At 37.7% G+C, this 26,078-nt stretch overlaps 1 protein-coding gene across 2 annotated transcripts in view; it reads left to right on the top strand.

Annotated features, from left to right (window-relative positions):
• The window catches only part of LOC309868405 (NKG2-A/NKG2-B type II integral membrane protein-like), a 31,769-nt gene extending 5,707 nt beyond the window's left edge, over positions 1–26,062 (top strand). The window contains exons 5-6 of one of the 2 annotated variants that reach the window (XM_082738251.1): positions 23,344–23,439; positions 23,504–26,062. In XM_082738251.1, coding sequence (XP_082594377.1) covers positions 23,344–23,421 — 78 coding nt within the window. In that variant the 3' untranslated portion in view covers positions 23,422–23,439; positions 23,504–26,062. Of the gene's footprint in view, positions 1–2,964; positions 3,069–3,296; positions 7,130–23,343; positions 23,440–23,503 lie in introns of those variants that run through there. The other variant, XM_082738250.1, reaches the window with a different exon arrangement.
• Positions 26,063–26,078: the final 16 nt, after the last annotated feature.

Raw genomic sequence — 26,078 nt, 5'->3', positions numbered from 1 at the left:
TGGCATATAGTGGGAATCATACACTATCTCACACCTTGTGTTACATTTAACTATATATATGCATCTTCACCATCTTTAAGCATACAGCTTAGGGAGCTCACTATATTCACATTGAGCCCAACGGATCCCTAGAACTTTTCACCTTGTGAAGCTGGAATTCAATATTCCTTGAACAATAATTCCCCTGCTCCATGTACCTGTCAAGCCTTAATAATCACCATCCTACTTCCGTATCTATCAGTTTCGCTGCTTTAGATACTTCACATAAATGGGATCATATATTTTGTGTATGTCTGTGTGTGTGTGTGCGCGCGCGTGCGCGCGCACGCTCGCATGCGACTGGCTTATTTCTTTTAGCATAATGTCCTGGAGCATGTGATGGGATTTCCTTCCTTTTCAAGGCTGAATAGCATTGCATTGTTATGTATGTACTGTTTGCTTGATCCATTCATCCATCAACTTTTGAGTTGCTTCTAACACTTGACTCTTGTGAATAATGCTGCAGTGAGCATTGGTGTATAATTATCTCTTTGAAACTTTGCTTTCAATACTTTCATGTATTTTCCTATATGTGGAATTGCTGATTCTTTATGTTATTCTATTTTTAGTTTTTTGAAGAATCTCCATATTGTTTTTCACAATGGCTGACCAATTTACATTCCCAACAGCAGTGTACAAGGGTCCTCTTTTTCCTGCAGTGTCTTCACTGACTCTTTTTTTTAAGAGTATGAGGTGATATTTCATTGAGGTTTTGATTTGCATTCCTCTGATCATTAGTGATACTGAGCATCTTTTTGTATGGTTTTTGACCACTGACATATTTTCTTTGGGGAAAAAAATGTTTAAAATTTTTTTTAAAAATTAAAAAAAAATTTTAAAAATTAAAAAAAAATTTTTAATTAAAAATTGTTTAAAAAATTAATTCTTTTACTCACTTTTTATTGGGTTATTTGGTTTTTGTTGTTGTTACTGACTTGCAGGATTTATTATATATTTTAGATATGAATACCTTATTTGATATATGATTTGAAATTGCTTTTTTAAATTTCTTTTCATTCTGTTGATCAATCCCTTTTTTTTGAAGATTTTATTTATTTGACAGAGATCACAAGTAGACAGAGAGGCAGTCAGAGAGAGAGAGGGGGAAGCAGGGTCCCCGCTGAGCAGAGAGCCCGATGCGGGCTCAATCCCAGGACCCTGAGATTATGACCTGAGCCAAAGGCAGAGGCCTTAACCCACTGAGCCACCCAGGTGCCCCGTTGATCAATCCCTTTGATGCACAGAAATGTTTTAGTTTGATGTAACCCATTTGTCTACAATGGACTCTTCCCTTGTGGTCTGTGCTTTTGGTGTCATATCCAAGAAATCATTTCCAAATATGATGTTGTTTATTTCCCCAACATTCTTTTCAAGGGATTTTATAGCTTTATATCTTTATTTTTAAGGTTTTCATTTATTTACTTGGTAGAGAGAAAGAGAGATAGAAAATGAACAGAATAAAGGGCCAGAGAGAGAAGCAGACTCCTGACAGAGCATAGAGCCCAATGCTGAGCTCTACCCAGGGACTCCAGGAACATGACCTGAACCAAAGGCAGATGCCCAACTGACCAAGCCAACCAGGCACCCCTATAGTTGTACATCTTACATTTAGGTCTTCAGTGCATTTTGAGTAAGCTTTAGTTTATGGTATCAATGTAAGCATCCAGCTTCATCAATTGCATGATGATCAAGGTTGGCAACCTTAGCAAAAATGATTAGAAGAAATATACAACTATTTGGGTCTGGATATATCTTTAAATTATTATTTCCTTTGGGATTTATGGCTTGGGGTTTCCTATTGTTACATCTTGCTGAGGTCAGCTCCTATGCATAGTCTGAAATAGCGTCCAGGGCAGATATAGATTCTGTGGTAGATAACGTGGACTAACGCTGATAGAGGTGGAAGATATATCACCCATTCCCTGTTTTCATACTGACTTAAGTAATGTCTTAATCCACTCTATTCCCTCAAGAGTATTTCTTTGTGTTCTCAAGTGATCTTCAGTCATCTTGGTATGATGTCCTGAGATGTGGATTTATTTTTTTTAACTTACTTTTTAGAGATTTTAAAATCTGTTTATTTCTGCAAGAGCGAGAAACAGAGAGAGAGAGCATATGCGAGCATGAGTCGCCTGTGTGTGTGAGTGTGTGTGAGTGAGTGTGTGTGTGTTGGGGGATAGGAGTGCTCCCAACTTGACTAGCAGTTCTCAAGTCTCCTTTCACTTTTACTTTCTAGTGGGTTCATCTTGGTCTCTCCCTGTGCACAGACTTTTTTTTTTCCCATCTGCCAAGAATGTGTAGAGAGCTCAGGTCAACTCTTCTGTCATACCTTCCCTTATCAGTATCTTCCCATTATATTTATGGGAGTCTGAGCAATTGACCCAAAGACCACAAGCTCTGACTAAAAAAAAAGTAAGATTTTAACTCATCATGACTGAGCAAAATTAACACTTTGAGCTAGAAAACCAATGGACTCCTATTCCCCCTTCCCAACTGCTAACCAAGTCTCCCTGTGGCACCAGCACCATTGCTACTTGCAGCTTCTCCAACTATAAAAACTACAATTCTTCTTGATCACTGAGCTAGGGTGATCGGGTGTTGGGGGTAGGCACAGGAGCTGTCCTACACAAGAAAATCACAGGTACTTCTTCTTACTTGAATCTCTAGGATTTTTCCCAATGTACACATTTCACAAAGTATTTTTAAACTTTTTGTCACTTATCAGAAACCCAAAATTGTTATCTTTGTCAGTTTCTCCTCCTACTTAGTCCTAGTAGGATATTTTTTTTAGTGTGTCCAGTGTGATACAAAAAATATAGATATAGACAGATACTATAAGGAAAGAATTAACTTTATTGTTACTACAAAATTCAAACGAGTATGAGAGCTCCTATTTGATTTCTAATAAAATCTGCTTTCTCACAGTATTTGTTGCACTTCTTCCTTCCATCTTCATGGATTAGAAGCTCCCAGAGAATCAATAATAACTCATCTGTGTGGCCAAAAGGCACAACTTTCTTCTCCAAAATGTAAGTTTCCTAAGAATGTTTATATTTTAGGATTTAAAAGAATTAATCTTACAAGAAAAAGTGTTAATATGTGAGCAACTAGAAAACACAAATGTTGCAGTGTTTTCATAGAACAATGACAAGGGAAATATTTAGAGTTGTTACTTAACTATTAGTCAAAATAAATTATTTATTCATCAAAATATTATGGTATTTATCACTAAATTAATGTAATTCTCTGTATTTCAGACCAGCAGTATCTTCAGAGAGTGACAAGAATTGTGCATTTTTCCTCTTCAGTTCAAAGATAATATCTAATGAATCTTGCTTAGAATTAATGCCATATGTTTGTAAGCACCAGACATTAGTTACCTAATTTGGGGATAATGCTCTGTCACCATCTAAAGAACTATCTCTCATTTCTCCAAAAGACATACAATTGCCTTCTCAGAATATTTTTAAGATGTTATTTTTTTAGAGAAATTTTAGGTTCGCAGCAAAATTAAGAGAAAAGTACAGAGATTTCCTTAATTGCCCGGTCTGCACACACATTGGCCTTTCCCATCTCAGTAACACTCACTAAAATCATTCATTATTTACAAGGATGAAGTTGCAATGATGCATCAAATCCTTCCAAAGTCCAAAGTATACGTGGGGTTTCAATCTTGGTGTTGGTGTCATACTAATATAAAAAATAAATACTCAGGTATAGATCATATATTTCTTAATCTTTTGCTATTTATTAAAATGAATTTTATTTAAATTATAAATCATAATATTAAGCACTGTTTTTGTAAATTTCTCAAAAAGGTGAATAATTCTATTAATAATTCCAAAAGAATTGATTTGCCCTAGTCCTTAAAGGGCTACAAATGAGGGTTGAACAGCCGTGGGTGACATGGTTACCAGTCAGATGAGTCAGGACACAGAAACCAGGGGAACTTTGAGACAAACGATTATCATCTATTTGTAAAAGAAAGCCTACTAAGAAAAAAAGCTACTAAGATAAAATTATAAGAATACTTTAGGATTAAAGGAAAGTACCCAAAGGAGAGATCACTGGGAAGCCAGATCTTTTCTCTGAAGATGAAATTTAGATATTGAACACAGTGTGGCCACAAACAACTTCATGACAGACATGTTCATAGGACTGGCCTGGGACAGAGCAATTCCACAGTTTACACCTGACTGTAGTCAGGATGGTTCTCAGGCCATGACTGGCAAGCAGGAAGAATTCCTTGATAGACTATTAGAAGGGGCAGAGTAGAGGGCGAGGGCAGGAAGCTTTGACTGGGACTGGCCACAATATTTGCTGGAGACTGAATACATAAGACTTCATTATGCATGCAGCTGGCAACCAAGCCACATCAGCCAAACACCCTGAAAACACCATGAAATCAGGGAGAAGAGCCCTTTCTGCCGCAATTTTTCTCCACTGCCTTTTTTTTTATAAATTGTAGATTTATTATTTTTTTTAATCATCTGGTTAACCCATCCCCCCGTTCAACCCCCATCTGTAACCCTGTTTGGTTCCCAGAGTCCAGTGTTTTCATGGCTTTTCTCTCTCTCTGATTTATTCCCATTCAGTTTTGCCTCACTTCCCTTATGGTCCTCTCTGCTATTCCTTATGTTCCACATATGAGTGAAACCTTATGATAATTGTCTTTCTCTGATTGACTTATTTTACTTAACATAATCTCCTTCAGTTCCATCCATGTCAGTGCTAATGGTGGGTATTCATTCTTTCCGATGGCTGAGTAATATTCCATTTTATATATGGACTACATCTTCTCTAAATGCATTCATCTGTTGATGGACATCTCATCTCCTTCCACACTTTGGCTCTCGTGGACATTGCTGCTATGAACATTGGGGGGCATGTACCCCTTCTTTTTACTAAGCCTGTATCTTTGGGGTAAATACCTAATTGCTGGGTGGTGGTATAGCTCTGTTTTTAAAGTCTTAAGGAACCTCCATACTGTTTTCCAGAGTGGCTATAATGACTAACATTCACACGAACAATGTAGAAGAATGTTGCCATGCTTGTCAACACTTGTTGTTTCCTGCCTTGTTAATTTTTGCCATTCTAACTCATGTAAGGTGGTATTGCATTGTGGTTTTGATTTGTATTTTCCTGATAGCTAGAGATGTTGCACATTTTTTCATGTGCCTGTTAGTCATTTGTATGTCTTTTTGGAGAAGTGTCTGTTCATGTCTTCTGCCCATTTAATGAATGCATTATTTCTTTTTTGGGTGTTGAGTGTAAAAAGTTCTTTATACATCTTAGATACCAGCCATTTATCTGATATGTCATTTGCAAATAACTTCTCCCATTCCGTGGGATGCCTCTTAGTTTTGTTAATTGTTTCCTTTGCTGTGCAAAAGCTTTTTATCTTGATGAAGTCCCCAAAGTTCCCTTTTGCCTCCCTTGCCTTTAGAGATGTGTCTTAAGAGGTCGCTGTGGCTGGTGTTGGAGAGGTTACTGCCCATGTTCTCCTCTAGGATTTTGATGGATTCCTGTCTCACATTTAGGTCTTTCATCCATTTTGAGTTTATCTTTGTGTATGGTGTAAGAAGATCTTCTCTCTATGGCTGACAATTTTCCCTGTACCATTTATTGAAGAGACTTTTTTCCAACTGGATATTCTTTCCTGATTTGTCGAAGATTAGTTGGCCATAAATTGGGAGAACCATTTCTGGGCTCTCTATTCTGTTTCATTCATCTATGTGTCTGTTGTTGTGCCAATACTATGCTGTCTTGATGATCACACCTTTGTAATAGAGCTTGAAGTCAGGCATTGTGATGCCCTCAGCTTTGGTTTTCTTTTTTCAACATTCCCCTGGTAATTCAGGGTCTTTTCTGGTCCCATACAAATTTTAGGATTGTTTGTTCCATTGCCTTTTATCCATATAATTCAACCTCATGTGAGCTAACAGGAGTAAATGTTTATAGCACCTAGCTCCATTACCTAAGAACCCAGGGCACTGAGGGACACATTTGGAGCTGAGTACTGTTAACAGGCACTCAGGATTATCATGCAACAACCACAGAGTTGCTCTGTAAGAGCCATTCACATCTGCCCCACGTCGTCTGAGAATGGAACCAAATTTATCTTCAGAATCCATTTTAGTGCAGCACTGTGAAAGGTTTGGTACATTATTTGGTAGAGATAGGTGCTTCATGGAATAATAACCAGTGTCCTTTGAATCTCTTTCTTGTGTTTTGTTTTCCTCACCTGAATTCCAGATATATTGGAAGAGATCTTGTTTTATTAAATTCTTCACATCACCACCTCTGTTATTCTTTACTACCATGCTAAAAAATATTTTGAAGTGAAAATGAATTTTAAGTAGTGAAGAAAACAAGAATTAAAAGCATAAAGATATTTGTGCAGAGCAAACAGCTAGTTATTGCCAGAATTCAGGACAGACGTTACTAATTTGATATTGATGCAAAGATATTTCTACCCTAATTCAATGACAACAGAGAGAGAGTTTAAACTCAATAATTATTTGCAAAATAAATTCATATTTTATATATATTTAGCTCTTTGAAGACATATCCTTTATATTCTTTGTATTTATTCCTTATGATTATATAGAGAAGTTATGTGAATATTCTAAATCCATTTCATATAATATTTAAGCAGTAGCTATAACTAATTGCTGAAGTTGTGTTACAAACAATACAGGATTGCATTGAGGTTTAAAAGGAAGCACTTATTTCTCATTCACCAGTTTGTGGTTTCGCTATGTTTTAGTTGATTGGGGCTGGGCATATATGGATTTGGCTCTAGGCTACAGATTCAGCTCAGATCTTTTTTCCTTATTTTATTCTCAGAAAAACAGGCTACCTTGTATATTCACTAGATCTCAGTCATTTTGACTTAAGAACTTGATCTTTCTGTGCCATCTCCTGTGACCGGTGATAATTGTAGCCACCTCATAGGACTGATCTAAGGATCAATAATATAATGCCTGAAAATCCTTAAAATATAGCCTAACCTCATGATGTTCTGGCAGTTGTGATCTCTTCATATTTTACTTTTCCAAATACTCAATAAAAGTCATTTTCCAAAAAACTTCTTCCTTCCATCCAATGAAATAACCAGGAATCAGAAATATAATCTGACTTAACCAGTTTGATAATATACATCAAAGATATTTGTATTTTCAAACAGTTTTTTGAAAAATTCGATATGGGTCATGTATGCTTCCTAAACAAGAGTAGATTTTTCTTCTGTGAGATGTGTTTCCTGTTTTGAAATTAAGTTGCAATCAGTTGTTACTGATCGAGGACCCCAGTGTTCTCACCTAGTGTGTTATATGGACATATGTAAAGATTATCTCTTTTGGAATTGGAGAAATTTGAAAGGGATTGTCAAGGTTTGACAAGATAGCCTGTTCAGTTTCTAGATTTGGAATTTTGTTTCCTGGCAATTAATGGGTGTAAACTTATGGATAAAATAAGTCATTAAGATTTAAAAACTGCTGCCATTTGCAACAACATGGATGGAACTAGAGCGTATCATGCTTAGCGAAATAAGTCAAGCAGAGAAAGACAACTATCATATGATCTCCCTGATATGAAGAAGTGGTGATGCAACATGGAGGCTTAAGTGGGTAGGAGAAGAATAAATGAAACAAGATGGGATTGGGAGGGAGACAAACCATAAGTGACTCTTAATCTCACAAAACAAACTGAGGGTTGCTGGGGGGAGGGGGTTTGGGAGAAGGGGGTGGGATTATGGACATTGGGGAGGGTATGTGCTTTGGTGAGTGCTGTGAAGTGTGTAAACCTGGTGATTCACAGACCTGTACCCCTGGGGATAAAAATATATGTTTATAAAAAATAAAAAAATTAAAAAAAAAAAGATTTAAAAACTGCTACTCTGCCCTATGTTTTTGAGGCTCTTCCCTTAATTACAACCATTATCACTTTGCGGCTTCTCCTGAGGAAATATATAAAAATTTAATTTGTGTAGCTCTAAATGCTCTGGATTGAAGAGAGTAATAATCCAATCAGAGATGAGGACCAAATATAATTTTTAAAAGAGATCAGTGTGATAACATCAAAAGTTAAACACATATATAATTAGGATCTTTCAAGGAAAGGGAAACAATTAGAATAATTTTTGCTGTGACTTTTTAAAAAAAATTTTTTAATTTGTTCAGCATAATAGTATTCATTATTTTTGCACCACACCCAGTGCTCCATGCAATCCGTGCCCTCTCTAATACCCAAAACCTAGTTCCCCCAACATTCCACCCCCCGCCCCTTCAAAACCCTCAGATTGTTTTTCAGAGTCCATAGTCTCTCATGGTTCACCTCCCCTCCCAATTTCCTTCAACTCCCTTCTCCTCTCCATCTCCCCTTGTCCTCCATGCTATTTGTTATGATCCACAAATAAGTGAAACCATATGATAATTGACTCTCTCTGCTTGACTTATTTCACTCAGCATAATCTCTTCCAGTCTCGTCCATGTTGATACAAAAGTTGGGTATTCATCCTTTCTGATGGAGGCGTAATACTCCATAGTGTATATGGATCACATCTTCCTTATCCATTCGTCCGTTGAAGGGCATCTTGGTTCTTTCCACAGTTTGGTAACCGTGGCCATTGCTGCTATAAACATTGGGGTACAGATGACCCTTCTTTTCACTCCATCTGTAACTTTGGGGTAAATACCCAGTACTGCAATTGCAGGGTCATAGGGAAGCTCTATTTTTTATTTCTTGAGGAATCTCCACACTGTTTTCCAAAGTGGCTGCACCAACTTGCATTCTCACCAACAGTGTAAGAGGGTTCCCCTTTCTCCACATCCTCTCCAACACATGCTGTTTCCTGTCTTGCTAATTTTGGCCATTCTAACTGGTGTAAGGTGGTATCTCAGGTACCTCCCTGATGGCTAGTGATGAACATTTTTTCATGTTTCTGATAGCCATTTGTATATATTCATTGGAGAAGTCTCTGTCCATATCTTCTGCCCATTTTTTGATATGATTGTCTGTTTTGTGTGTCTTGAGTTTCAGGAGTTCTTTATAGATCCTGGATCAACCTTTTGTCTATACTGTCATTTTCAAATATCTTCTCCCAGTGCGTGGGTTGCCTCTTTGTTTTGTTGACTGTTTCCTTTGCTGTGCAGAGCTTTTAATCTTGATGAAGTCCCAAAAGTACATCTTCACTTTTGTTTCCTTTGCCTTTGGAGACATATCTTGAAAGAAGTTGTTGTGGCTGATATCGAAGAGGTCACTGCCTTTGTTCTCCTCGAGGATTCTGATGGATTCCTGTCTCACATTGAGATCTTTTATCCATTTTGAGTTTATCTTTGTGTACGGTGTAAAAGAATGGTCGAGTTTCATTCTTCTGCATATAGCTGTCCAGTTTTCCCAGCACCATTAATTGAAGAGACTGTCTTTTTTCCACTGTATATTTTTCCTGTTTTGTCGAAGATTATTTACCCATAGAGTTGAGGGTCCATATCTGGGCTCTCTATTCTGTTCCACTGGTCTATGTGTCTGTTTTTATGCCAGTAACATGCTGTCTTGATGATCACAGCTTTGTAGTAAAGCTTGAAATCAGGTAACGTGATGCCCCCAGTTTTATCTTTGTTTTTCAACATTTCCTTAGCGATTTGGGGACTCTTCTGATTCCATACAAATTTTTGGATTATTTGCTCCAGCTCTTTGAAAAATACTGGTGGAATTTTGATCCGAATGGCATTAAAAGTACAGATTGCTCTAGACGGTATAGACATTTTAACAATGTTTATTCTTCCAATCCAAGAGCATGGAATGATCTTCCATCTTTTTGTGTCTTCTTCAATTTCTTTCATGAATGTTCTGTAGTTCCTCGAGTACAGTTCCTTTACTTCTTTGGTTAGGTTTATTCACAGGTATCTTATGGTTCTTGATGCTATAGTAAATGGAATCGATTCTCTAATTTCCCTTTCTGTATTTTCATTGTTAGTGTATAAGAAAGCCACTGATTTCTGTACATTGACTTTGTATCCTGCCACGTTGCTGAATTACTGTATGAGTTCTAGTAGTTTGGGGGTGGAGTCTTTTAGGTTTTCCATATAAAGAATCATGTCATCTGCGAAGAGAGACAGTTTGATTTCTTCATTTCCAATTTGGATACCTTTTATTTCTCTTTGTTGTCTGATTGCTGTTGCTAGGACTTCTAATACTATGTTGAACATGAGTGGTGAGAGTGGGCATCCTTGTCGTGTTCCTGATCTCAACGGGAAGGATGCAAGTTTTTTCCCATTGAGGATGATATTTGCTGTGGGTCTTTCATAGATAGATTTGATGAAGTTCAGGAATATTTCCTCTATCCCTATACTTTGAAGCGTTTTAATCAGGAACGGATGCGGATTTTGTCAAATGCTTTTGCTGCATCAATTGAGAGGACCATGTGGTTCTTCTCTCTTCTCTTATTGATATGTTCTATCACATTGATTGATATGCAAAAGTTGAACCATCCTTGTAGCCCAGAGATGAATCCCACCTGGTCATGGTGGATAATCTTTTTAATGTGCTGTTGGATCCTGTTTGCTAGGATCTTGGTGAGAATCTTAGCATCCATATTCGTCACTGGTATTGGTCTGAAATTCTCCTTTCCGGTAGGGTCTTTGCCTGGTTTGGGGATCAGGGTAATGCCCGCTTCATAGAAAGAGTCAGGAAGTTTTCCTTCTGCTTCAATTTTTTGAAACATCTTCAGGATAATAGGTGGTATTTCTTCTTTGAAAGTTTGGTAGAATTCCCCCGGGGAATCCATCAGGTCCTGAGCTCTTATTTTTTGGAAGTTTTTGATCACTGTTTCAATCTCATTACTAGATATAGGTCTATTCAGGTTGTCAATTTCTTCCTCATTCAATTTTGGGAGTTTATAGTTTACCAGCAATGTATCCATTTCATCTAGGTTGCTTAGCTTATTGGCATATAACTGTTGATAATAACTTCTGATGATTGTTTTGACTTCCTTGGTGTTAGTTGTGATCTCTCCCTTTTCGTTCATAATTTTATGAATTTGGGCTTTCTCTCTTTTATTTTGAATTAGTGTGGCCAATGGTTTATTGATCTTATTGATTTTTTTAAAAAACCAGCTTCTAGTTTCATAGATACGTTGTACTGTATCTCTGGTTTCTACCTCAGTGGTCTCTGCTCTAATTATGATGATTTCCCTTCTTATGTGTGTAGTTGGTTTGACTTGTTGTTGATTCTCCAGTTCTTTAATGTGTAGAGACAGCTGGTGTATTCTGGATATTTCAATTTTTTTGAGGGAGGCTTGGATGGCTATGTGTTTCCCCCTTAGGACCGCCTTTGCTGTATCGCATAGGTTTTGGACCAAAGTGTCTTCATTTTCATTGGTTTCCATGAATTGTTTCAGTTATTCTTTGATCTCCTGGTTGATCCAAGCATTCTTAAGCAAGGTGGCCTTTAGCTTCCAGGTGTTCAAGTTCCTTCAAAACTTTTCCTTGTGATTGAGCTCCAGTTTCAAAGCATTGTGATCTGAGAATATGCAGGGAATAATCTCAGTCTTTTAGTATCGGTTGGGTCCTGATTTGTGACCCAGAATGTGGTCTATTCTGGAGAAGGTTCCATATGCACTTGAGAAGAATGAGTATTCAGTTGTTTTAGGGTGGAATGTTCTGTATAAATCTATGAGGTCCATCTGGTCCAATGTGTCATTCAATGTTCTTGTTTACTGATTTTCTGCTTCGATGATCTATTTCTGAGAGACATCCAATGTGTCATTCAATGCTCTTGTTTCTTTATTGATTTTCTGCTTCGATTATCTGTCTATTTCTGAGAGAGGCATGTTAAGATCTCCTACTATTAATGTATTCATATCAATATGACTCTTTATCTTGATTAACAGTTTTCTTATGTAATTGGCTGCTCCCATATTGGGGGCATAGATATTTACAATTGTTAGATTATTTTGGTGGATAGTCCCTTTAAGAATTATGTAGTGTCCTTCTGTATTTCTGACTACAGTCTTCATTTTAAAATCTAATTTGTCTGATATGAGAATCACTACCCCGTCCTTTTTTTGAGGCCCATTGGCATTAAAGATTCTTCTCCATCCCTTCACTTTCAGTCTGGGTGTATCTTTGGTTTCAAAATGGGTCTCTTGTAGGCAACATATGGATGAGTCCTGTCATTTTATCCAATCTGCAACCCTGTGTCATTTTATGGGTGCATTTAGGCCATTCACATTGAGAGTGATTATTGATAGATACATTTTTATTGACATTGTGTTACCTTTGAAGTCTTTCTTTCTGTAGATTGTCTCTATATAGATTGTCTCTATATTTCTGTTCAATGTTATTTTTAAGATTTTTCCTTTTTTATAATACCCCCCCCTTAATACTTCCTGCCATGTCGGCTTGGTGGTTGCATAGTCTTTTAAGCCTTGCTGGTCTTGGAAACTCTTTATCTCTCCATCTATTTTGAATGTCAGTATTGCTGGATAAAGTATTCTTGGCTGCATGTTCTTCTCATTTAGTGCCCTGAATATATCTTGCCAGCCCTTTCTGGCTTGCCAGTTCTCTGTGAACAGGTCTGACATTATTCTGATGGGCTCTCCTCTGTAAGTAAGGAGCCTCTTTGTCCTAGTGACTTTCAAGAGATTATACCTACAATTATGATTCCTCAGTTTGACTATCAGGTGCCTTGATGTTTTTCTGGAATCTATAATCTTGTGTGGAGACCGTTCTGCCTCTAGTACATGAAGCTGGTTCTATTTGAGAGATTGGAAATATTTTCATGAAGAACTTGTTCCACTATGTCTTCTAGACTTCTTTCTTTCTCCTCCCCTTCAGGGATTCCAATAATTATGATGTTGGAACATTTCATGGCATCATTTATTTCCTTGATTCTGTTTTTGTGACTTCTAAGCTGTTTGTTCCAGGCTTCCTCCTGATCCTTTTTCTCTATCTGTTTGTCCTTCAGATCACTAATTCTATCTTCTGTCGCAGTTACCCTAGTTTTGAGAGAATTCAGATTAGATCAGAACTCATTGAGAGCATTGTGAACCTCATCCCTGGGAGCTTTCAGCTCAGCCCTAACATTGTGAACATCCTGTCTGGTCGCTTTCAGTTAGGCCCTAATCAATTCTGCTTGGTCATCCATGGCTTTCTCCCACCTAGCTATTGCCTGGGTAATTGTTAGCCTGAATTCTCTTTCTGACATATTGTCTATGTCGATAGCCATTAGCTCTGTTGCAGAAGGCCCATCCTCTGTATTTTTCTTCTGTTGGGCACTCCTCCTCCTAGTTATTTTGGTGAGAGATGACTGAACGGATGTAGCTGGATGTATCGACCGTGGTGCAGTCAAGGTGCACCCTGGAATGCTTCTGAGCAATCAGGATTCCCCACCCAAATGAGAGAAAAAAGAAAAGAAAAAGAAAAAAAGAGAGACAGGGAAAAAAAGGGAAGCTAAAGAGAAGATTCAGCCCAAATGGGCTCAAAGGTAAGATTGATGAAGTATACAAACAAAACCAGACAAACAAAAAGACTGATAAAACTATATGACAAGAGGAAAAAAAATATATATATATATATGTAAGCAAATAAAGGAAGAACCTTGTCAAAAAGAACCCCAAGTATAACATTTATATACTATCAGGGCAAACACAAAAACGCAGAAACACTGGCGGAAGAAAAAGATGGGAGGGTGGTAATAAATTCTCAGTGTGGGTGAGGAAGGTTGTTTTGATTCTTCCTGGGTGTATCTTGATATCTTTGTTAAAGAACTCAAATTCCCTAAGATAAAGGGGGATTAAAAATTGGTTTACCTATAGGGGTAGCATTGATTGGGGAAAGGGAATTACCTTGAAGTTTAACTTTATATGACTATTAGAAAATAAAAATAAAAAAGGAATAAACTAGACTAAACTAAATTTTTTTAAAAATAAAAAAATAGAAATGCACAAGAAAAACAGGTGTATGAATCAAAAAGTTCAGGTTAGAAGGTTATTATGGAATTTGATGTACTGGACATCTCACTGTGATGATAAATAGGTTAAAAAATTATCTATATAAAAAAAATGAACCAGAATTGTGGAGATGAGTAAAAAAAAAAGTTGTCCTATGAAGTAGTGGTGGTTGTTCTCTTGTAGTCTTTTTTTTTTTTTTTTTTTTTCTTTCCTGGTTGGTTTTCTGGGGAAAGGGCCTGCCATTTGGGTTTTCAGTCAATTATGTTCCCTGAGTTACTCCCGCACCCCTCAAGGGGGTGGGCTCTGAGGAAGTCGGTTTTTTCAGGCTTTTGTTCTCTGGAGGTTTTTATGTTTGTTCACTTTTTTTTTTCCTTGCTTTGACCGCTTTTGATGGTTTTTGTAGGTTTAGAGGAAAGCAAACTGCACCCTGACCTCCTCTCAGAGAGAAGCCAGAGTCTGGCTGCAGAGCCCAAATAAATTCCTCCTTGGCTGCTGGCAGAGAAGGTTCCGAGTCATGGTCCCTGGGAACGCAGCATCTTCTGTTTGTACCCAAAACCATGGCAGTGGCAGCTGTCTGGGCAGCTCTAGACTGCCAGAGAGGTTCCAAGCAGTGATCACAGGCTGAGATTTTTTCCCTGGCCCTGGCTGGCAGTGCCGGGTCTTTCTGGGTCTAAGAGCACCAGGCTTGGGCGCACCTCTCTCAGGGGAGGGGGAGGGTTGCGCGGCGCATGTGGGCATCTCAGGCTCCGTGGAATGGTGCGAGTCCAAGAGCACCACGCTGGGCCTTTGTGCACCGATCTAAGAGCGTGGGGGTGGAGGGGCCTCAGCACACACCTCTCTCAGGAGAGGGGGAGGGGCGCGTGTGTCTCAGGTTCTTTAGCACCTGCCCTCTGGCTCTGGAGCCTCTGCTGTCTGGCGAGGCTCCCAGCCCCTTGCAGGAGCCAACCCCACGCATTCTGGGGCGCTCTGGTGGCTCAGGACCAAGACCTGGTTTCTCCGCCCCACTCTCTCTGTCTCAGCGCCAGCGGAGGCTGTCCTGGGTTCCGGGGACTTAAGCCCCTGTTCCTAGCCACCCTGATTCCCACAATTACCCCCAGTTATCCTTTGCTCTCTTTGAGTGCTTTCAACCAGACTCCAGGTTAATGCTGGTCCCCCGCTGCAGGGCACTCTCGGATTGGGGTATTACTTTCCAATTGGCTGCCTCTGGTGGCTCCCTCCCCCTTTTGTTTATCTTCCAATATCAGTCTGATGTTCCCACTCCACTTTACCTTCCCACTGGCGTGTTCTGCCCCTGTAGAGATCCAGACGTGTATAATTATGTTCTCAGGCTGTTTTCATGGGTGATTGGAATTCTTTGGTAGGTAATCAGCTCACTTTAGGGTGCAGGTTGAAAAGGTGCCTCCTCCTACTTCCCCGCCATCTTGTCTCTTTGCTGTGACTTTTTACTGACTGACATAGATTTATTAAAGTAAAATGCCAAAAGACTGAGTCTATGTTTTTATATTTAAGCAAGGACATTATTGGGGCACCTGGGGCTAAGTTGATTAGAGCCTCTGCCTTCGGCTTGGGTCATGATCCTAGGGCCCTGGGATCAAGCCCCACATAGGGCTATGAGCTCAGCAGGTAGCCTGCTTCCCCCTCTCTCTCTGCCTGCCTCTCAATCTACTTGTGATCTCTCTCTCAAGTCTCTCAAATAAACAAAATCTTTTAAAAAAAGGACATTATTTATATGAAATATATACAATTATTTAATTAAAAACAGCCAAAATAATAGATATAAGCACCTCAATTTCAAGACAACGGCGAATTTTACATTATTTGGCATCATTAATGAATGCTTTAAATGTTACAATCCTATTATGTAGCTAAGAGAAAAATAGATTATTAGTTTAGTTTATGAAAATACAATGAATAAAATATACTGAATCACTCATATTGCTAACCTGCTTCATCCAGTGTTAAAAAAGTTCAAGTATTTGTCCTTATTTCAATAACATGAATACAGCTTTAAATTCCACTTTCTAGGTTTTAGAAAGCTAAAGCTTGTTTATCCAAATTCTCCTAGAAATTATGGTATAAGTAAATATCTTTAGAAAGTATAAACAAACATGTGCTCTTACCTTGATACAAGATAAAAAACTGATGAAAAGAAATCTGAGGTCAGTACTAACTTGGTGGAGTAGGAGGATCTTGAGCTGACCTCCTTCCCTGCATACAGATGATCTACAACTACATATGGAGAAAGACCTCAAGATTAGAAGATCAGCTCTACACAGCTAAACATATGAAAAAAAAAAAAGCTACATCAAGAAAAGTAGATAGGACAAGACATGACTTGGTCATGATCCACAATCCCCATGAGGTCACCCACAACTGGCTGGGATCTCACAGGCACTGAGTCCTCTCCGAAAAATGAGAGGATCAGGCTTTGCTTTGGGCATCCCCCTATCCTGAGGATATGCACTGGGATTTAGAGCCCCATCACCTCTGGCTTTGAAATTTAGCTGGCTTTACCTGCAGGAACATTGAAAATTAGTGGGGCCTAACTCTGGGAGAACTCAAGTGTTATAGGAAAATAAAACTCTGCTCTTATAAGGCCCACAAAAATTCACTTGCACTGAGACCCAGCAGAGAGGCAGCAGTTTGAAAAGTGCTTGACCCATATGTGAAGATTTAATGAGTAATTTTAGGGTGTTCCCCAGAGGCAGAAATGGAAGGGCTTGAGGGCATTATTTTTCTTACCCACCTTTTGCCCAGATGCCCTGATGTTTTGGATTCCAGGTCTGACAGTCTCCATCCACCTTTCCAGTATTTTTTGCCCAACCTTGGTGCTCCCTAGCAGACTCACCGGACCAATGCGTGTGTCCTGGCAGATGTCCTTAAGAGACTCCTTCCCTACCACACCCCAGGGGAAACTTAGAATGAAGTCAGTGAGCAACAAAGTGGCACAGCTCCACCATATGAGGAATAATGGATCAGTATGGATCACTGCCAAAGTGACTACCATGCCTCCACACCCACCAGACAGGCTTGGCTGTATCTGGCATGTCTTTGAAGTGGCTTATGGACCACCAAACCCAGTGGACCATCTTAGCTGGGACCAATACCCCTGAAAAGGCACCCATCCTACATCCTGCACACCCAGTGGGTGGCCTCACTAGGACTATAACTCCTCCAAAGGAACTCCTGTCATGGTTGCCCATCAATAAGCCTGCAATATTTGTGGCCGAGTCATACAGCCAGCAACACTAGAGACTTGTCCTGTCCAAAAGCATACTTTCAGTACTTCTACCAAGGCCTCCTAGTGGTAGTATCAGGGGTCAGTCCTCTCTAACAGTGTGACTAAACAAAGAAAAAAGAAAAACCATGAATCATCTATCCTGCCTATAAAAGACTCACTTTAGACTGAAAGATAGTCTGACAGTAAAAAGGTGGGAAAAGATATTTAATGCACATGGGGAAAAAAAAAAGCTAGGGTAGCAATTCTTATATCAGACAAAATAGACTTTGAAAGAAAGACAGTAACAAGAAACAATAAAGGGCTTCACATAATGATAAAGGAGTCAGGCCAACAAAAGAATATAACAATGGTTAATACTTGTGTACCCAATATAGGAGCACCTAAACATATACAACAGATATTAACAAAAAGGATAAATTGAAGGGTGCCTGGGTGGCTCAGTTGGTTAAGCACCCACTTTTGGCTCAGCTTATGATCCTAGGGTCTAGGGATTGAAGCCTGTATCAGGATCCCTGCTCAAGGGGGAGTCTGCTCCTCCCTCCCACAGGCCCTCCCCACTTGTGTTCTCTCTGGCTAATTCTGCTCTCTCTCTCAAGTAAATAAATAAAATTATTTCTTATAAGAAATATTTATTTATTTGAGAAAGTGATAGTAAGAGAGAGAGAGGAGGGGGGGAAGAGAGAGTAGCAGGCTCCCCACTGAGTAGGGAGTCCAAAGTGGGGCTCCACCTTGTGACCCTGAGATCATGACCTGAGCCTAAGGCATTTGCTTAAAACCATATGGAACATTTTCCAGAATAGATTACATGGAAGGCCACAGAACAAATCTCATTAAATTTAAAAAGATTGAAATCATCTCATGCATGTTTTCTGACCACAATGGTACAGGCATGTAGAAATCAATTGCAAGGATTTTTTAAAAAATCAATGAAAAACAAACATATGGAGGCTTCATACTATTAAACAACCAATGGATCAATGAAGATATCAACTAGAAAATCTAAACTCCCTGGAGAAAAATGAAAAGGACATCCCAATGTTTCAAAATCTATGGGACACAGGAAAATAATTTCAAAGAGGACAGTGTTTAGAGATACAGGCTTACCTCAATAAACAAGAAAAATCTGAAATAAATAATTTATCCTTCAACTGAAGGGACTAGAAAAGGAAAAGCCAAAAGAAACAAAATAGAAAGAAATAATAGTAAAGATGAGAGTGGCAATAATTGAAAACAAGACTATTAAAAGAGTCCAAAAGATTAATGAAACTAAGAACTGCTTCTTTGAAAAAATATAGAAAATTAAAAAAACTTGAACCAGAATTGTCAGGAAAAAAAGAGTGACGACCCAAATAAATCCATTTAGAAATGAATAGCAGTAGTTACAAGACATAGCTCAGAAATACAGAAGATCATAAGAGACTTTTTGTGACCAATTACATGCCAAAAAGACATATACAAATTTTCAAGATTGAATCAATAATAAACAGAAAATCTAAACAGAAAAATTAATAGTAAAAAAATTGAATCAATAATCAAAACACCCCTGATGGCTTCACAGGTAAATTCTACCAAGCTTTTAAAGAAGACCTAATATCAGATACATGAAAAAATGATCAACATCATTCAACATCTAGGAAATAACAAATCAAAACTACAATGAGATACTACTTCACACCAGTCAGAATGGCTAACATGAACAACTCAGGAAACAACAGATGTTGGAGAGAATGCAGAGAAAGGGGAACCCTCTTGGGCTGCCTGGGTGGCTCAGTTTGTTAAGCGTCTGCCTTCAGCTCAGGTCATGATCCGAGGGTCCTGGGATTGAGCTCCACATCAGACTTCCTTCTGAGTGGGGAACCTGTTTCTCCCTCTGCCCATCCCCTCCATTCATGCACTCTTTCTGGTTCTCACTTTCAAATAAATAAATTTAAAAAAATTTTTTTAAAGGGGGAATTGTTACACTGTTGGTGGGAATGCAAACTGGTGCAACCACTCTGGAAAACACTATGGAGGTTCCTCAAAAAGTTAAAAATAAAACTGCCCTATGACCCAGCAATTGCACTGCTATGTATTTATTGAAAGGACACAAAATATAGTGACTCAAAGGGGACAATGCATCCCAGTGTTTATAGCAGCAATGTTCACAATTGCCAATATATGGAAAGAGCCCAGATGTCCATCGACAGATGAATCCATAAAGAAGTTTTATATGCACACACAAAGACATATGTGTGTGTCTGTCTATGTGTGTACAGTGGATTATTAGTCAGCCATAGAAAAGAATGAAATCTTGCCATTTGCAATGACATGGATGGAACTAGAGGGTATTATCCCAAGTGAAATAAGTCAATCAGAGAAAGACAGTACCATATGATTCCATTCATATATGCAACTGAAGAAACAAAAAAGATGAACATAGGATAGGGAAATCAAAGAAAAATAAAATAAGATAAAAACAGAGAGGGATGCAAAGCATAAGAGACTCTTAACCATAGGAAACAAACTGAAGGTTGTTGAAGAGGAGGTGGTGGGACAAAAGGGGTATTTGGTGGATGGGCATTAAGGAGGGCACTTGATATGATGAGCACTGGGTGTTGTATGCAACTGATGAATCACTGAATTCTATCCCTGAAGCTAATAATACATTATATGTTAACTAAATTTGATTTAAATTTAAAAATCTGAAAAAACCCTAATGCCTATTTTTCTCAAGTTAACCCCAAAATCGAAGACAATGTAAAGTTTCTAGGTTCATCCTTTCTGGATAGCATTACCCTGATCAAAACCAAACAAGGGCCCAACACACACACACACACACACACATACACAGAATATTAGAGGCCAATATCCCTAATGAACATGCAAAAATCTTCACCAAAATATTAGCAAACTGAATTCCACAATACAACAAAAGGATTATACAACATGATCAAGTGAGATTTATTCCAAGTATGCAAGAATGGTTTAATATCTGCAAATCAATCAACTTGATACATCACATTAACAAATTGAAAGGTAAAAATCATATGGTAATCTCAACAGATGAAGAAAAAGCACTTGACTAAATTCAACATCCATTTATGATAAAAACTCCCAACAAAGTGTGTAGAGAGGGAATGTACCTCACATAATAAAGACCACATATTACAAGCTTACAAATAACATCATTGTCAACAGTGAAAATCCAAAGCTTTTCTTTTAAGATCATGATCAAAATAAGAATGTTATGTGAGAAAGGAATCCATCAAAATCCTTGAGGAGAACACAGGCAGCAACCTCTTGGACCTCAGCCACAGCAACTTCTTCCTAAGAACATCGCCAAAGGCAATGGAAGCAACGGCACAATTAAACTATTGGGACTTCATCAAGATCAAAAGCCTTTGCACAGCAAAGGAAACAGTTAACAAGACCAAAAGACAACTGACAGAATGGGAGAAGATATTTGCAAGGGATGTACCAGATAAAGGGCTAGCATCCAAAATCTATAAAGAGTTTAGCAAACTCAACACCCAAAGAACAAATAATCCAATCAAGAAATGGGTAGAGGACATGAATAGACATTTCTGAAAAGAAGACATTCAGATGGCAACAGACACATGAAAAGTGCTCCACATCACTCAGCATCAGGGAAATACAAATCAAAACCACAATGAGATACCACCTCACACCAGTCAGAATGGCTAAAATTAACAAGTCAGGAAATGACAGACACTGGTGAGGATGCAGAGAAAGGGGAACCCTCCTACAATGTTGATGGGAATGCAAGCTGGTGCAACCACTCTGGAAAACAGCAGGGAAGTTCCTCAAAAAGTTGAAAACAGAGCTACCTTATGAACCAGCAATTGCACTACTGGGTATTTACCCTGAAAATACAAACGTAGTGATCGGAAGGGGCACGTGCACCCAAATGTTTACAGCAGCAATGTCCACAATAACCAAACTATGGAAAGAACCTAGATGTCCATCAACAGATGAATGGATAAAGAAGAGGTGGTATATATACACAATGGAATACTATGCAGCCATCAAAAGCAATGAAATCTTGCCATTTGCGATGACGTGGATGGAACTAGAGGGTATTATGCTTAGCGATATAAGTCAATTGGAGAAAGACAACTATCACATGATCTCCCTGATATGAGGAAGTGGAGATGCAATGTGGGGGGTTTGAGGGGTAGGAAAAGAATAAATGAAACAAGATGGGATTGGGAGGGAGACAAACCATAAGAGACTCTTAATGTCAGAAAACAAACTGAGGGAGAGGGTGGTGGGGTTATGGACACTGGGGAGGGTATGTGCTATGGTGAGTGCTGTGAAGTGTGTAAACCTGGCAATTCACAGACCTGTACCCCTGGGGCTAATAATACATTAGATGTTTATTAAAAAATTAAAACAAAAAACAAAAAAAAAAACAAGGATGTCCACTCCTATGGCTTTTACTCAAAACAGTACTGGAGGTCCTAGTCACAGTAATCTGAAAAGAAAAAGAAATAAAAGACATCCAAATTGATAAGGAAAATGCAAAACTGTCACTATTTGCAAACAACAAATAGTGTTTTCTTCTAGATAGAAAAACCTAAAGACTCCACCAAAGAAACTATTAGTACTTATAAATAAAATCATATAAATTGCAGGATACAAAGTTAATATGAAGAAATCTGTTGCATTTCTATCCACTAGTAAAAAACTAGGAGAAACAGAAGTTAAAAAATCAGTGCTACTTATAATTGCATTATAACCAAGGGTGTGTAAATCCTATACTCTAAAAACTCTAAGACATTGATAAAAGAAATTCAAAGATGACACCAATCAGTAAATGGGAAGATATACCATGTTTATGGACTAGAAGGATAGTATTGCAAAAATATCATATTACACAAAATAATCTATTAATTCAATGTAATCTTTATGAAAGTACAAATTTTTTTGCAGAACTAGAATAAGTTTAATTAAAATTGGTATGGAACTACAAAAGACTCTGGATATTCAAAGGAATCTTTATTTTTTTCTAAAAAATTAATTAAATTATAGTTAACTAACATACAGTGTAATAGTAGTTACAGATGTACAATGTACTGATTCAACCCTTCCATGTAACACACAGTGCTCAACACAGCAAGTGCCCTCCTTAATCTCCATCACCTATTTCACTCATTTACCCATTCGCATTCCCCCTGGTAACCATCAGTGTGTTCTACATAGTTAAGAGTCTGTTTCTTGCTTTGCTTCCCTCTCTCTTTTCTCTTTGTTTGCTTTGTTTCTTAAATTCCACATATGAGTGAAATCATGTTGTATTTTCTTTCTCCAACTTACTTATTTCACTTAGCATAACACTCTATTGTCATCATGTTGTTGCAAATGGCAAGATTTCATTCTTTTTTATGGCTGAATAATATTCTATTGCATTTATATAATACTTCTTCTTTATCCATTCATCAGTCAGGACTGTTTATTTGAGATTTTTCTTGTTTTTTGAGGTACAACTCTATTGCTATATACTTCCCTCTTTGGACTGCTTTTGCTGCATCTCAAAGGTTTTGGACTGTCAAGTTTTCATTTTAATTTGCTTTATGCATTTTTAAATTTTTTTTCTTATTTTATTTCCTGATTGACCTATTTATTGTTTATTAGCATATTGTTTAGCCTCCATATATTTGTATTTTTTTCCAAAAATTTTTAATGGTTGACTTCTAATTTCATCTCACTGTGGTCAAAAGTTCATGGTACGACTTCAATCTTTTGTATTTGTTGACACCTATTTTGTGACCTGGAGAATAGTCCATGTGAATTTGAAAAAAATATGTATTCTGCTATTTTAGGGTGAAGTGATCCAAATATATGTGTTAAGCCCATCTGATCCAGTGTGTCATTCAAAGACATTGTTGCCTTGTTTATTTTCTGTTTGATGACCTGTCCATTGATAAAAGTAGAGTGCTAAAGTCCCCTACCACCATTGTCTTATTATCAATGAATTTCTTTAAGCTTGTTATTAATTGATTTATATACTTGGGAACTCCCAAGTTGGAGACAAATATTTAAACTGTTAGATCTTCTTATTGTATTGTCCCCTTTGTGATTATATAATGTCCTTCTTTGTCCCTTTTTACAGTCCAAATCCAACCAGGAGGCACAGAGAACTCCCACCAAAATCAACAAAAGCAGGCCAGCACCACCAGACATACTGTAATTAATTTTGCAAAATGTGGTGATAAAGGAAAAATTTTAACACAGCAAAAGAAATCCTTAATTTAAAAAGGAAAATCCATAAGGCTACCTGCAGATTTCTGAGGAGAAACTTGGCAAGTCAAAAGGCAGTGGCATGATACATTCAAAGTGATGAATAAGAAAAATCTGCAGCCAAGAATACCCTATCCAGCAAAGTTATCATTCAGAATAGAAGAAGAGACAAAAGGATTTTCAGACAAACAAAAACTAAAGGTTTATTACCACTAAAGCAGCCCTGAAAGAAACATTAAAGGGGACTCTTTCAATAGGACAGAAAGGCCAAAGTTGACAAAGACCAAAAAAGATCAGAGAAAATCTCCAGAAATAATTACAAGAAAGTAATAAGGTGGTAATATATTATACCTATTAATAATTGTTTTGAATTTCAATAGACAAGACCCTCCAATTAAAAGACATATGGTGTCAAAATTATTTTTTTTAAAGAAGGACTCATCTTTACGTTGCCTGCAAGATACTCATTTTAGACCTAAAGACACCTGCAAATTGATGGTGAGGGAGTTAAAAAAACATTAGCATGTAAACAGATGTCAAAAGAAAGCAGGAGTAGCAATATTTACGTCAGACAAACTACACTTTAATACCTAAGCAATCTTTTGAAAGAAAAAAAAAACTATATGTAACATGCTCTTAGATTTCAAACTATACTACAAAACCATAGCAATCAAAGCAGCATGACACAACAATAGACACATAGATCAAAGGAATGGAATACAAAGTCCAGAAATAAACCTCTGTTTATATGGTCAACTAATATATGACAAGAAAGGTAAGAATAGGCAATAGGAAACAGTGAGTTTTCAGTAAATGGTGTTTAAAAAACTGGAAAATTATGTGATAAAGAATAAAAACAGACCACTTTTTACACCATAAACACACACACAGGCGCATGCATGCGCACACACATGCACATACACACACACCCTAAAATGAATCAAACTCCTGGATATAAAGCCAGAAGCCATAAAACTCCTCAAAGAAAGCATAGGCAACAAACTCTTGGAGATAGGTCTTAACTTTACTCTTTTGGCTCTGTCTCCTTAAGGAAGGGCAATAAAATGTAAAATAAACAATACTTCAAACCACAAATTTTTTGCCCAGCCAAGGAAACCATCAACAAAACAAAAATGCAGCCTACCTAATGGGGGATGATATTTGCAAGTGATATACCCAGCCAGGGATTAGTATCCAAAATATTTAAAGAACTCCTACATCTCAACACCAAAAGTATAGAAACAAGTGATTAAGAAATGGGCCAAAGACACGAATAGATATTGTTTGAAAGACAACATACAGAGGGCCAACTGACACATAAAAAGATGTTCTACATCATTAATCATCAGGAGAATGCAAGTCAAAAACACAATAAGGTATCTATCATCTCACAGCTGTCAGAATCAAAAAGAAAAGAAATAACAATTATCGGCAAGAGTGTGGAGAAAAGGGAATCTTGTGCATTGTTGCTGGGAATGTAAATTGGTGTATTCATAATGCATGTGAGTATAGAGGTTCCTCAACAAAAAGAAAAATGGAAATAACATAATATCCAGAAAATCCATTCATTTCTATTTGAAGAAAATGAAAACATTCACTTGAAGAGACATTTCCACCCTATATTTATTACAGCATTAATACTGTAGCCTGGATATGGAAGCAACCCATGTGTCCAACTATAGATGAATGTATAAAGAAGAAGTAGTATATATATTATACTTAAAATATATGTATATATATATATATATATATATATATATATATATATATATATCTGTATGCACACATACAATATACACAATGGAATATTACTCAGCAATAAAAAAGAATAAAAATTTTGTCATTTTTGACAATGTTAATGGACCTAGAAGTTTTAAAGCTAAATGAAATTAGACAGTGAAAGGCAGATACCATATGATTTAACTGGTAATGCAGAATATGAAAACAAACAAAACAGAAATAGTCTCATATATAGAAACCAAAGTTGTGGTTGCCATAGGGGAGCAGGAAAAATGAGTGGCTAATTATTTAATATTCAGATCTCTGGCATGGTGTTATTGTTCAATATTGTTCACTGTTGTATTTAGTTTTTCAGCAGAAACCTAAATATCTTACTTACAAATAATAAAATTGATTGCAACTATTTTAAAAACTAAGGCAGAAAAATTGAGAAGATAAGTTTGGAGGAATGCCTGGTTAGCTCAGTCTGGGGAGTTAAGCATCTGCCTTCAGCTAAGGTCATGATCCCAGGGTCCTGGATTTGAGCTTTGCTTCCTGTTCCTTGCTAGGTGGGGAGATCACTTCTTCCTCTCCCTTGTCCCTCCCCCCCACTTGTACTCATTCCCTCTCTCTCTCAAATAAATAAATATGATTTTTTAAAAAGATAAGTCTAGGGGCACCTGGGTGGCTCAGTGGGTTAAAACCTCTGCCTTTGGCTCATGTCATTATCCCAGGGTCCTAAGATGGAGCCCTGCATTGGGCTTTCTGCTCAGCAGGGAGCCTGCTTCCCCCTCTCTCTCTGCCTGCCTCTCTGCATACTTGTGATCTCTCTCTGTGTGTCAAATAAATAAATAAAATCTTAAAAAAAATAAGTTTGGAAATTGATGT

This window comes from Mustela nivalis, assembly GCF_964662115.1.
Source record: "Mustela nivalis genome assembly, chromosome: 7".
NCBI lineage: Eukaryota > Metazoa > Chordata > Mammalia > Carnivora > Mustelidae > Mustela > Mustela nivalis.
The sequence above is the reverse complement of the archived record's forward strand: the minus strand, read 5'-3'. Positions and strand labels throughout refer to the sequence as shown.